Source organism: Benincasa hispida, chromosome 10 (assembly GCF_009727055.1).
Source record: "Benincasa hispida cultivar B227 chromosome 10, ASM972705v1, whole genome shotgun sequence".
Classification (NCBI taxonomy): Eukaryota; Viridiplantae; Streptophyta; class Magnoliopsida; order Cucurbitales; family Cucurbitaceae; genus Benincasa; species Benincasa hispida.
This window is the reverse complement of record NC_052358.1, coordinates 12,786,763-12,800,748: the sequence shown is the minus strand read 5'-3', so window position 1 is coordinate 12,800,748 and position 13,986 is coordinate 12,786,763. Positions and strand designations below refer to the sequence as shown.

Below are 13,986 nucleotides of genomic sequence, written 5' to 3'. Positions count from 1 at the left end.
CTTTTGACCAATATAAGTCGAAGTCTTCCTTTTTTTTAGATAATTTCTTTTCGGAGGAAAAACAAACGCTTTCTAGGAAGGAAGTACTTAATTGAGTCATTCAAAAGTTGAAAGAGCGGCCAATTGCAATTGGTAACCACCTTATAGCAGCGTTTCTCGTCGGAATCCATGGCGGTCGGAGAAATGAACATCGATTCCGACCTAGACGACGATGAACTCGCCTATGACTTGCAATTGGAAGAAGTCATTGCCGCTTCACTAAATCACCTCTCCTCTACTTCCCAATTTCCTTCACCATCGACTTCATCACGGCCATCGCCATTTCTCGACGACGATTACAAGAATCTCGATGCGATTATGTTATTGGACAATGACGCTTTGGAGGACGAGGACGAGTTGGACCATCGGCTTCATGACCTTGTCGCCGGAGACGTTATCAACGTCTCTGACGACGAGTGGGATGAGTACGATTGGTTGTCCTTCCGTACGAGCGTATCTACTCTCGATATGTTAGGTAATCATTTTTTTGATCCCGAAGGTTTCAGATTGTATTTCAAGGGTTTGGTTAGCGAAGAGAGTGTCGGAGATGTAACAGTGATTGTGGTGGCTGTTTTCGATCGGAGAAATAATTTATTGATGGAAGTGAGGAAGCCATTGGAAACTGTTAGAGAACGCGAGGCTATCAATCCCGTGGTTGCTGAGCTTATGACTTTAATTGAAGGGCTTGAGGCGGCTCTTGTCTTTCCCTTGGAAAGAGTTTCCATCTTCTGCGATGACCGTACGCTTTACCGATATGTAAGTTAGCATAATCATGCATTTTCACGATCTTTGTACATTTAGAACAAAAAGTTGTCTATTCTGATGTCTTAGATTTATCAACATTTAGATAGTTGTTAAGATTGTTAGTACATTGGCGACCCACCATTAGAACACTCAACTAGCAATCTGAAAAGAAAAGGATACAGTTGAAAATTCTCTGTTCATCGCTTTTTTTTAATTGTAGAACTCTTTGCCACTGTTGTTGTCTTTTGATGCTAATTCTTTCTTTATCCTTCAAGCCTCCCTATGAATCCTTTGTTGGACTGTGGTGAGCCATGATTCTGTTCATTTTTAGATTCCGTAGCAGAATTATTTATTGCTATATGTGATTACTGAATGCAGGTTACAGACAGATTAAGGCCAAGAATGAGCAAGGTTGCACGATTAGTCGAACGAGTATCTTTTCTTCGAGGGCACTTCACTTATTGTGAACCCATTTTGGTAGAACGTAATGATGTGAAATTTGCCTTTATGTTAGCAAACGAAGCCATAGGGTTTAGGGCTGCTGCAGAAACTGAGCACAGCAGGCAGTTGCTAGAGAACTGCAAGATTTGTTATGAAGATAGGGAATTGGATCAAATGTTTACAGTTGATGGGTGCCTTCACAGATACTGTTTTTCTTGCATGAAAAAGCACGTAGAAGTGAAGTTTCTTGGTGGATCTGAGGCAAAATGCCCTCATGAAGGTTGTGAATCTACAGTGAGTATTGAGAGCTGTGATAAGCTTCTCCCACCCAATGTAATTGAAATCATACAACAACGCTTAAAGGAGTCTTCCATCCCTTTTTCAGAGAAAGTTTATTGCCCACAACCCAGATGCTCTGCTTTGATGTCAAAAACTGAAGTTTTGGAGTATACAAAAGACACTCATGAGAATGCAGAGCGATCTGGCGTCAGGAATTGCATGAAATGCCACCAACTTTTTTGCGTCAAATGCAAAATCTCCTGGCACAACAGTATGACCTGTGAGGCCTACTGGAAGTTAAGCCATAACACTCAAACAGCAGATGCGAAGCTGAAGACTCTGGCCAGAGAGAATTTGTGGCAACCATGTGCAAGATGCAGCCATTTGGTTGAACTTGCAGAAGGATGCTACCACATCATTTGCAGGTCTGCTTCCTTCATTCTCCTCCCACTTTTCTGTTTAGTGCATGGCTAATCTATTCACTAAGTTTCTAGATACAATATAGTGTATATTTGAGAGTGATTTTGAAATGATTAATATCGTTGTTATTGGGTTAAAAATCATTTTGAAACTCAACTTTAATCACTCAATATCAATTCAATGTTTATTTTCCTTTTTAATTGCATTTTTCATACTATTAAAATGGATTTTGAATGATTAAAAACAACCATTAGAGAATCACCCCCAAACATGCTAGCAGTTTAACATAATATTAGCATGCGAAGTTTTGGATTCTAAAGTCATTTCTTTTGCTTTACAATCAATATGTCAACTACCTACAAGGTCCATTGCTATTTCGAACCTACATTGTAGATAGTGTTCGGATTTGTTTGGAAAGACTTTCTAAGTATTTAAAACAGCGATTTCTAAGTGCTTTGATAGTCATTTCAAACTGGCTCTTAGTATGTTTTGAGCTTTTGAGTATAGTGATAAAATTAACGGTTTTTGTACTCTGTGGTTAATGTTGGGGGCTGATTTTCTTCAGATGTGGGTATGAGTTTTGCTATTCTTGTGGAGCTGAGTGAGAGAACAAGCAACCGACGTGTTCTTGTCCCATATGGGACGAACAGCACATCATAAATGATGCACTTTAAAGGATCGATGGCGGTGACATCTTGTGACATTTGCTTGAAGAATTCTTATGGATTCTGGTAAATATTTTTCACTTTCCTATGGAATTAGTTAAGATTATAGTACCTGCAGGCTGCAATATTTAAAATTACTTTCAGTGTTGACTTTGTTCTTTCTATTGAATCTTGATAGTTCTAGACATACTTATATAGGAGTTCAGCTGGCCTTAGGAATATTTAACAAAAATATGAGAAGGAAAGTTGCTTTTCCACTTCTCATAGTGTTTTTCTTTCTTTTAGTTCACTTCTAATAATGCTTATTATTGGTGCATTAGTGGTTTAAATTGAGATATTAGTTCCAGTTGTTAGAAATTTTGTCCATATAAAATGATCCTTATTTCAGACTTTCAGTTATTTAAATAGTATTTTAAGGATCTACATTATCTACTTTTCCATTTTGTCACATTGAACAAAAAATTCTACTTCGATGGTATATTTTATTGGTTCAAGTACATAGTTTTGGTTTGAAACTTCTATCAAATTTCAAATCTTGGATTTTAGATTCTTAATTATAAATGACAAAATTAGAAAGTTGATAAAAAGTTAGTGACCCAAATCAAGTTTCCTGTTTAAAATTAAAATAACGGTGATGAGAACCAATGCCATAAAAAGAAGGATAAAATACATTTTTGACCCTTGAATTTTGAGTTTAATTTCTGTGATCATTAGGATTTGAAATGGACACTTTTACTCTTGAGTTTTGAATTTAGTTTTCATTTAGTTTCGTAAGCTTCTAATTTTCATTAATACTAACTTTTAATTTAGTTGTCTGATTTAAAGTTATAAGTACTAGCATGAGATGTTTTTGTATAGTTAAATATGTTCGGATTCTTTTAATCCAACCTATAATAATTTTATGATTAGATCAAATTTACAATATGAATATAGCTTTACTAAGTTAATGCACATATTTTTTCTTTAGGGGTCAAAGGTTTAAAATTTTCTATCTCAAATGATGTGGAACTAAAAAACGCATCCAACTTTTTTTTTTTTTTTTAATTCAATAATTTGGCTTTGAGTACAACTGATAATTTGGATTTGAATGTTTGGAAAAGTAAGTTCTTTGTTTGTAACTACTAATTATTTGTTTAGCATCTAATATCTCTAATTTGAATAATGATTATATCCTTTTCACTATTATGTACTAGTACTTGCTGTCCATGTGGTGGTTATATATATAGTTCCTCCCAGCCTAGAAGATGACTGGCTGTGGTCATTAATCTCCAGTTTAATCATTCGATGACTATTCCTAATCCATTCCGACCTTTTATTAAATATGATTAAATTACAAATTTGATTGAGTTTTAAAAGTTAAAATTTAGTTCTTATGATTTGATAGAACCTTATAAATATTCCCTATAGTTCGATGGGTCCTTGATTTTAAGCAAACTAAAGAGATTAAATTCTAATTATAAATAATAGAGATTAAATTTTAACATTTTTAAAATTATAAGGATTAAATCTTTGTTTTTTGAAATATACATATGAACACATTTTTTAGTTAAACTATTCTTAATCCTTAAACTATTCTTAATCCTTAATTTGTTTGTTTTACAGTAAATAGTATACACACATAAATTTCTCAATCTCGTTATTTAAGGTCGTGTTTATCTCGTGGTAAATCAATGTTCTGTAATCGTAATTATGATGTGGATCTACACTTTTTTTTTTTACTAACTTTTCATTATTTGTCATTTTCATTACATTTTTCAACAATAGTTTTTTTAAAATTCTTTTTGTAATTGAGGAATTTAATTATGGATTAGTGATAGTGACCTAAATTCATGTAAAATGCAACCTAATTTTAAAATCCTAAAAAAAAGCCATATAAAATGCTTGGCTGAAATTGTATTGCACTGCACAACAAACACTGACACAGTAGCGTTTACTTTACGGTTCCTCAATTTTGCACCTTGAGAAAAACAAACAAAACTGGTGGTGCAAGGGGTGTTCCCGTCTTTTCCTCCCGCGTCTTGAATTATTTATTTACCCTTATACCGGTCGGACTCGGAAATTGACCCGACCCGAAAAGTGGGCCCCAATTTTAAATGCCAGTTGAAATTTAGAATTGGTTCTGTGGACCAAAAAAGGTAGGGCGGCGATTTTGTCAGACAGCGACGGATCTAATTTTTCCAACTGCAAACCGTACGACGGTTGCCGGTGTCGCCATCGCCGCCTCCACTCTCCGCTGGCCGTCGACCGGTTTCTTTTAACGGCTCTCCACCACACTTCTCGCGGCCCATAGTGGAGAAATAAGGTTTAACGGTTTCGAGCAATCTTCTCGGGATTCTCCATTTTTAGAAGATATACATATATTCCTTATTATTCAGTTATTCCTTAATTATTTGATTCCTTTTTCCTTTTTTGTGTTTGAAATTTATAAATCAAATTAGGTTTCTTTCTAGTTTCAATGCATTACAAAACCCCACTCCTAAATCAAGTAACTGCTTTGCTCCAAAAAAAAAAAAAAAAAAATCAAAGTAACTGTTTAGTAATATTTTATTTGTTTTTTAAAAAAGATAATGACATTATATTTGTTCAATTTATCACCTTCAATTCCGATTCAAGAAAATGCATGAAATGATTTTAACTTTATTTATTTATTTTGAACGAGAAAGATTTGAAATTAATATATTTAAGATTATGTGTTTGAATGATGTAGAAAAAAAAATAAAGTTAAAATTTACTAATATAGTCTTTTTAACTATGATTTGTTCATTAAAAATTAGAATATGACAAGATTAAAGTAGTAATTTATTTCTAAATCTTATGAAATTTTACAATATAGGACCATTGAAGTTAGAAGTTTCTTTTAATAAAATTAGAATTTCAAATCAGTCCGAATTTTTAAATCATTCTTTTCTAAAGTAAAACAAAAATAACTTTAATTTAAAGTAAAATCAGAATTTCAAACAAGTCTTTCATTTAAAATGTATGAGGACTTGAAATCTCTCAGAATCACAAGGGTTCAAATGTGCCATTAAAATTATTACATCGTCATAATATATTAGCTACTAAATTAATTTATAAAAGTGGTTAGAAGATGCACCATTTTCTTTTGGTAGGAGTGCAGTCACATTCTTATATTTTTCTAGGTGTTGTTAAATAGTGAATAATGCATTGGAATTTATTCCTCAGGACACTACAATTTCTCTCACATTCAAATTCATTTCAACTGTGATAATGTAAAATAGAACAATCACTCACATTTTTACTTTAATCTTCATACTTTTTGACGGATATATAATACTTTATTTTGACTTCATCTCCTTTTTTTCTAAAATATAATATAATATTATAAATTTGTGGTATGATTTCAAACTTAAATTCTATATAATGAATATTACCAATATTCTTTTTTACCAGTTCAGCCATGTTTAAATTTGGTTAGTATGTATTTATAATATTTTAGGATCTGCTTAGATAGACTAGAGAAAAAAGTATTTTTTTTTATGAAATAATCATTTTTATTTATACTCTTTTGATAAAAACGGTTGAAGACAAACTTGAATGTGTCTCAAAAACTATTTGAGTTATTACCTAACACATCAATTTTTTTTTTTCAAATTGGTTTATTTTCAAAATCAATCATTTCAAAGTTAATCCAAACACACACTTAATCAACTATAAAATATGAATATAAAATATTTAGTGATCTAATAAGCACAAATTTTAATGTTTAACTAAATATTTAATTTGTCAAAGTGAATCTAGATCCGTGGTAATTGACATGACCTTCTACCCTAGAAGTTGTACATACGCACACCTTTTAGATATATATATATATTTTTTTTTGTAAATGTATTGTAATTAAAATGTAGGGTGGGAGAATCGAATAGTATGAATATTATGACTATGCTTTTGTTGGCATTTTTAGATAATTTTTCTAGCACTATCATACCACATATTACTTCTATTTCTCAAAAAAAAAAGTTTCATACAAGTTTTTCCCCCTTTGAAAACATATTATACAAAATCCAGATTTCTCTATATTGTTTTATACTTTTTATCATTTCACCCTCATCCTCATCTACATTCCACGATGTAATGCAAGAGAAACAAAATAAATAAAATAAAACAAACTTTTAGTTAAAAAAATAATTTATAAATATAGAAAAGGATGAAATGCCACGTAAGACGATGGTGGATAACTGAAAAAGTAAGAATTAAAAAATAAATAAAGAATAATGGCCACCAAAACGGTTGAGGCTGAGGCAGGGGAGTGGTAGAGCCGTCCATACTTTCAAATCAGCGAAATATTTCGAGCAATCCCAATACTCTTTTCTCCCACTCTCATTTTCCAATAAAAATTATTTAATAATATTTAATTAAAATACCATCTTAATCTTGTAATTTTATCCAATTTTCACATTACTTTTAATAAATTTTAAAATTAACTCTCCTGCGTTAATGTCATTCATTTTTACTTAAAAAAAAGTAGTGTTTATTAACTTTTTGGTTTAATAAATTGAGAAAATTATTATTAGGTCAAGACAACATTTTGGTTAAAGTTTAATTTTAGTCTAAATAAATCTTAAATTTAGTTTTTAATACTCGTTAATTGTTATTTTTTTTTAAAAAAAAATTATCTTTCTTTACATTCTCACTCTAAATTCAAAAATATGGTCACATAATATGTTTGCTTTGTATGAAAGTCATTATTATTTAGTCAATCTCGATAAAAATTAACTTTGAGAGACTAACAATATTTATTAAACGTATTGGTTGAAAAATATTAATAATTTTCACTTAAAGAAAATATTATTGTTTTTAAATAAAAAAATTGGTTAACTTATTTATAAATATAACAAATTTTTCTTATCTATTAGTGATTTATCACTGTGAACATCTACCAACATTAGTGATATAAGTCTATCATGGTCAATCATTAGTAGACAGTTTTACCATACTAATAGTTACTAATTTTTTTATGGAAAAAAATAAATAATAAACTAACTAATTTTAAAAATTATAGAATTTAAAAATAGAATAAAACCAAAATAGTAGAATACAAGAGCATTATTTTAAAATGTAATAATAATATATGTTTTCAAAAAAAAAGAAAAGAAAAGAAAGAAAGAAAAATGTAATAATAATAAATGAATAACAAATAAATAAATAAATAATTGAATTCGTCTTCGTCTTCGTCCCCACCCACCACGACCATCACCACCACCATCGCCATTGCCTTTCCAGTTCCCCTTTGTTCGTCAAACATTTCTCTTCTGCTAACCCTAGATTCTTCTTTCTCTCTCTTTTTCACTTTGCGTCTCATTCAAGCCTTTTCCACATCACTTCGTTTCTATTTCTCTTTCTTTCTTTCTTTATTTTGATTTTCATTCCACTTCCCACGACACTGAATTTTATGCCACAGGTTTTGATTCTTTCTCCACGTCCTCCGGCGACGCCATTCTAGTCTGCCGTGATTTGGATCTGCGGACGGTATGACTTCCGCAGTGCCGCCGTCTTATACTGCTAGCCATGGAGTGGGAGGTGAACCGGAGAATTTTGGAGATCAAGCCATGGAGTTTCTCAAGGCGGCTGGGGAGATGGCTCTGGAGTTCGGGAAGGGGTGTAGGGATATTGTGGTGCAGAGTTTTGGAGATAATGAATCGTATCTTGTGAAGACGTTTGGGAAGGGATCGTACATTGAGAAGAGAGTGAGAGGACCTTGTGAGAAGGTTTTTGGTAAATTGCGGTTCTTCAATGACTACTTGCCCGAGGATAAGGATCCGTTTCATGTTTGGATGGTCATACTGTCCGTTTCGGTTCTTGTTTTGGCAGGTGAATTTCTGAACTTCGCTTTTGCTGTATCTGTGTTTTTTAAAGTTTATAAAGATAGTTGAATTTAATTTGAACTTCGTGTTTTTCGAATTTTGCTTCGTTTCCTTACTTCGCTTCTTGAATCGTTTTCGCGCTTCCTTCTATCTGAAGAATCATATTTGTACCAAACTGAAGAATTTCCTCTGAATTGCGTTTTTAATGGTTGTCTTCTGGTTGACTGAGGAATTTCCTCTGAAGAACCTCTTTAATGATCTGGTTTGTTTAACTGCAGTTTTAAGTCTTAGTGATCAACGCGATGATATTGCCATCTCACCAATTAAAAAGGTTTACATGCATCCTCCGAGCGCCAAGCGAGTAATGCTTCCAGACGGTAGATTCTTGGCTTACAAGGAGCAAGGTGTCTCTGCAGAAAGAGCTAGATTTTCAATGATCGGTCCTCATACTTTCCTCTCTTCTCGGCTTGGAGGTTGTATAGGAAGGGTTTAAGATTTCAGGAAATTTTATGTTAAATTATTCCTGTATATCTTTACGCAACCTTTTCTGAACATATTTTCATATGATTCTTATCCTTAGGAATGCCTGGGCTTAAGTCTTCGATGTTGGAAGAGTTTGGCATTCGCTTATTGACATATGATCTCCCGGGGTTTGGTGAGAGTGATCCTCATCCTCAAAGAAACCTTGAATCTTCAGCAATGGACATGTCATTTTTAGCGAATGCTTTAGGTGTCAACGACAGATTTTGGGTAATAGGGTATTCCACAGGGAGCATGCATGCTTGGGCAGCTCTTAGGTATATTCCTGATAAACTTGCAGGTACGAATATGACAATAATACCATATTTCTTCAGTTAAATGCTCAAAGCTCAATGCTGAAATGTAGAATTAATAAAAACAAACAAGGACTTGTTCGATTCTAGCTCAAATTCTGTAGAACATCTTTGAATCGAAATAGTATTGCTGGAGTGGGATTTTTTAAGCCAGTGAAAGAGAGAGGGAGAGATGGAGACGGGGATATTGGATGAGGATACCCAATTACATTTTCAGAGTTGCAATGACTATATGTTGGCAATAGAATTTCTGATATATATTGGCATCCTTCTGCAGGTGCAGCTATGTTTGCTCCAATGGTTAATCCCTATGATCCAAGTATGACAAAGGAGGAAAGACGTCGGACATGGGAGAAATGGAGTAGAAAGAGGAAATTTATGTACTTCTTAGCTCGAAGATTTCCTACTGTTCTTCCTCTGTTTTACCGTAGGAGCTTCCTGTCGGGGAAGCATGATCAGATTGATAAGTGGTTGGCATTATCACTAGGAAAAAGGGTGAGACTCTATTATCTACAGTCACAGTTGATCTTTAATCGTGATCCTTCTGTTGTAAGAATGGTCTTCCCCATTGTTGATGATTAGACATCTGTGATGATATGTTGAGAATGTTTTCATGTTTCTCTAGTCTTGGCTGGAACTCCTATTATATGCGGATGTCTAATTTCTTGTTTTGTAATGTTTTCATGTGTAACGTGAAATTCTAGATATCTAACGTAAGGTACAAAACTTCATAGTTTTTGGCCCAAGCCATTTAGGTTTTGTTAACTGGTTTTCTTTTCTAGAGATTTCACTGAGCTTTTGAGATTGCATAGAAACTTCACTAAATCATCACTGAGGATCTAGTCATAATATCTTTTTTTTCAGGATAGAGCTTTAGTAGAGGATCCGATCTCTGAAGAGTTCTGGCAAAGAGACGTAGAAGAATCAATCAGGCAAGGTATTGCAAAACCTTTTGTGGAGGAAGCTACATTACTGGTGTCAGATTGGGGTTTCAAGCTTCACGATCTCAGGTTACAGAAACGTCAAGTAAAATCTGTGATTCATTGGCTCAAGTCTTTAGTAGGTGATGTCCAAGAGGAATTCACTGGCTTCCTTGGTCCAATACACATATGGCAGGTTAGATTTTGATTGCTGATGTTCATCTTCCTCAAAATTTAACTTTTGGTACTTTTACAATTTTTATTATTATTTATTATAACCAGTAGTATCATGCTGATTCCTTCTCATCAACCTCATATTTTTATTAACATGACGTCAATGCCCACTTCCTCATTATAGTGGCCTCTGCTTCACTTGAACTAGCTGATGAATGACGTCTGAGAAATTGAATTTTTTGAAAAAGGACTTTATCTGGACAATGAAAATAAACTCTATTTTTTAAAATCCTAATTGGAGCTGTCAATTGTAGTTTGGTTTGATTCTCCCTTATGATCTCATATGTTCCTTCAAACAGGGGATGGATGATATGGTGGTTCCACCATCGATGACCGATTATGTTCATCGGATCCTACCAGGAGCTGCAGTCCATAAGCTCCCATTTGAAGGCCATTTTACCTATATCTACTTCTGTGACGAATGCCATAGACAGATATTTACTACCCTCTTTGGAACCCCACAAGGCCAACTGAACATTTCCCGTTCTGTAGATCAAATTTCCTTCGATCACAACACAGAAGTTCTCGAAGTTCAAACCGTCGATGATTCTGCCACAGACTAAAAGATAGCAGTTGTAGTTCACTATAGATAATGTACATACCACACGATTGCTCTGGTGCTCCTCTACCAGGTACCGAGGAGAAAGATAGCTTTCTTTTTCATTCCCCTCCCCTCTCCCCCCTCCCCCTTTTGCCCCATTGATTTTTTTTTTTTTTCTTTTTTTGGGAAAATTACGAGTTAAGGGTAGTCAAGGGTTTAGTGAACATGCTGTCGAAGGAGCAAGTTATTACATGCAATAGAAATATTACCGTATCAGAATCTTCTGATTCTTAAACTTTGACTACACTTTTATGCTGCTTGGATGTCTCATTGAACACAATACAATTGAATAAAAATTCAATTCATTATCCTCTGTAGTTTATGTGAGTACATAAGTGTTTATCTGTTTCATTTTGTTAGTCTCTATTGATGATAGTTGATCAGTTTGAAGATGGAAACGCTCATGGCAACTTTATTGAAAACGAAACAAGCCTAGATGACAGCATACAATAGATATTGTTCATATCCCTATCAATAAGAGATGGAACAAAAGAAAATGGAGGCTAGGAAACCATCTCCAATTCCCAGACTTGACAACCTTCAGCCAGAGCGGGTAAAGAAGAAATTGAATGAATTCAAGTGGCAAACTGCTCCCTTCAACCACATCTTAGGCCAGCTAACAGCCCTCCAACCCGAGTACAAGGGAACGGTCGAGACTTAAATCTTTGAACATCTTCTTCTACCCGTTTGTGGAATGAAAATCAGACGGTATGATGGCCCTTGCCTCACCCTCGAGAACAACTTCGTGGCCATTCCTCATGCACTTTGTTATGAATTTTGCCCTGAAATACACATTTGGCAAGTACCCAACTCAATGAAATGATAACTTGATATTTGAATTTGAGAATGTAGAGATTTTCCCAAGAGTAAGCTTACAGGTATCTCTTCTTATTCTCCCTCAAATCGATTGCTTCTACCTGACCAACGATGTTCTCTCCCACATAGACTGGCAACTTAAAATTCAAGCTTTGTGACACGTAGATGGCTCCGGGCTACAAAAAAAAAAGGCCATACATTAAAAGATCTCAAACAAGCATTAAATCAGTTGTAAGATTCAGGTGGCATTTCTCAATCCCCTAAAAGTTTAAGGGTAAGAAATGCAAACTGGCCAGACTTACAAAATGAGAGGAAATGATATGAGGGAACATTGAAGCAACAAGCATCCCGTGAACAAGACGGCCGTTGAATCCAGCACGCCGAGCTAATTCGGAATCAAAATGCAGAGGATTTGAGTCATGACTCACTTTGGAGTATTCCAAAACATCTTTGCTGGTGAATATTCTGGTATAGCTCAAGATATCTCCAACTTTGAGCACATTAGAGGTTGATGAAGAGAAGCATTTCAAAGAAGTTGAAATATGCATTGAGAATAAACCTCTACTTAACATACTTGTAAATAAAGGGCTAATAAATATCAGTCAAATGTCTGCTACAAAGCTGTAACAAAAAAAAAGGGCAACTATTAAATGCTCTAGAGAAAAGAATAAGACAAGGCAAAATATGAAGGCACCTAGAATAGATGAACTGCAGAAATGCTTTATATCTGAAATTACATTCTCAAAAGTTTTTTTTTTTGGCGGATAAGAACTGCTCGAGGAAAAAATGAAAGAATACAAGGTCGTACAAAAATACGTCCGCCAAAAAAACCCCATCTAAAGGAAGGGGTTCTAGCTAAGTAAAATGTTTCCTAGAGAATAGTTACAAAAAAACTTCGGCATGAAATCTCACTAAAGACCACACCTCACAAGGGTCCCTATGCTCCCTCTAAACACTCTATCATTCCTCTTCCTCCAAATATCCCAAACAACCGCACACACCCCAGCAAGCCACAAAAAATGGCCTTTCTCTCTGAAAGGTGGATCAAGGAGGAACTCCTCGATCATCACACGAACCTAGTAAACACTCCCTCCCTCTACATTCTCAAAAGTGTTGGTTTAGGGAGATTTTTATACGGATGGCCCAATCCTAGTTGTGTTAATGTGGAATAACCTACTCCTAAATAACTAATGAAAATGTTTTTTTTTTTTTACTTACATTATACAACACTTAACCGTCTAAAACTTAGTATTGTGTTAGGGACATCTCACCCATCGTGAAATAGTCATAATCCTAACCCAATGTTCATGTTAATCTAGGGCTACGGCCATTTAGCGGGTGAGACATTCTTAACGCGGTACTGAGTTCAAGACAGCTAAGTGTTCTATGACGTAAACAAAATGTTAGTTTTCATTGATTTTTGTCATTCCGTATTAACACGACCAAGATTGGGTTGTCCGTACAAAAATCTCTTGTTTTATTTGTAGGGTGTAATTTTACGTCAAGGATGCTTCACTAAGTCATTAATATTTGGATATGGCATTTTATCAAACACCTTAAGGGCAAGTTTTAGATACTGCTTAAAAATGGAGATTTGAAAGGAACAATGAAGAGAATTGGCAAGTAAAAGAAAGCAGATTACCTTTAATTATACGATTCTGGAAAAATCTGTAGTCCTTTGGTCATCTTGAAGAGACGGAGAGGGAGATAAAAAGAGACGGAAGGAAACTGAGTTGTTATATTCTCTCTAAAATCACTAGCTATATCTTGATCTTATAATGGCGGACGCATTTATTTCTTCTTCTTTTTTTTTTTTTTTTCATATATAGAAAAATTAGCTTGAGATTGAATATTTGATTATGGTGGTACTGTGCTGAATGAATCTTTTTTTTTTTTTTTTCAAATTTTTACTGAAGTGTTGATTAAATCATTCTACAACTTTAAAAGGTTTCATTTTTAACTTTTAACTATGAAGATTGTTCCAATAAAATATTCTTAAACTATGAAATTGTTCCAAAAAATAAATATTTTGCATAAAAAATTTAAGATAAATGATGAAGTTTGACATAAAAGCTAAAAGTTAAGAGTGCTTCCATCTGAAATTATTTACATAATTATTTCTTATATATAAGTTGTCTCATATATGTTATTATATATAAGTTGTCTCGATAT

The 13,986-nt window shown here is 33.9% G+C and overlaps 3 protein-coding genes across 4 annotated transcripts; 2 read left to right on the top strand and 1 right to left on the bottom strand.

Annotated features, from left to right (window-relative positions):
• The first annotated feature begins 38 nt into the window (after positions 1 to 38).
• Positions 39 to 2,928, top strand: LOC120088754 (probable E3 ubiquitin-protein ligase ARI9). 2 transcript variants are annotated; one of them, XM_039046191.1, is made up of 3 exons: positions 39 to 795; positions 1,162 to 1,928; positions 2,489 to 2,928. In XM_039046191.1, exons 1-3 carry the CDS (start codon positions 169 to 171, stop codon positions 2,526 to 2,528), a joined length of 1,434 nt encoding a protein of 477 aa, XP_038902119.1. In that variant the 5' UTR covers positions 39 to 168; the 3' UTR covers positions 2,529 to 2,928. The 2 variants fall into 2 exon arrangements, with proteins under 2 accessions (XP_038902119.1, XP_038902120.1); XM_039046192.1 differs by lacking the exon at positions 2,489 to 2,928 and having other exon boundaries at positions 1,162 to 1,518; positions 1,610 to 1,795.
• A 4,840-nt stretch (positions 2,929 to 7,768) lies between these two features.
• On the top strand, positions 7,769 to 11,315 carry LOC120088169. Its single transcript, XM_039045279.1, has 6 exons — positions 7,769 to 8,417; positions 8,689 to 8,883; positions 8,991 to 9,230; positions 9,521 to 9,738; positions 10,108 to 10,359; positions 10,697 to 11,315. Exons 1-6 carry the CDS (start codon positions 8,078 to 8,080, stop codon positions 10,958 to 10,960), a joined length of 1,509 nt encoding a protein of 502 aa, XP_038901207.1. The 5' UTR covers positions 7,769 to 8,077; the 3' UTR covers positions 10,961 to 11,315.
• Positions 11,101 to 13,888, bottom strand: LOC120088171 ((R)-specific enoyl-CoA hydratase). Its single transcript, XM_039045281.1, has 4 exons — positions 13,457 to 13,888; positions 12,117 to 12,435; positions 11,875 to 11,990; positions 11,101 to 11,780 (listed from the first exon to the last, which is right to left on the bottom strand). The coding sequence occupies exons 2-4, from the start codon at positions 12,384 to 12,386 to the stop codon at positions 11,678 to 11,680; spliced, it is 489 nt and encodes a 162-aa protein (XP_038901209.1). The 5' UTR covers positions 12,387 to 12,435; positions 13,457 to 13,888; the 3' UTR covers positions 11,101 to 11,677.
• Positions 13,889 to 13,986: the final 98 nt, after the last annotated feature.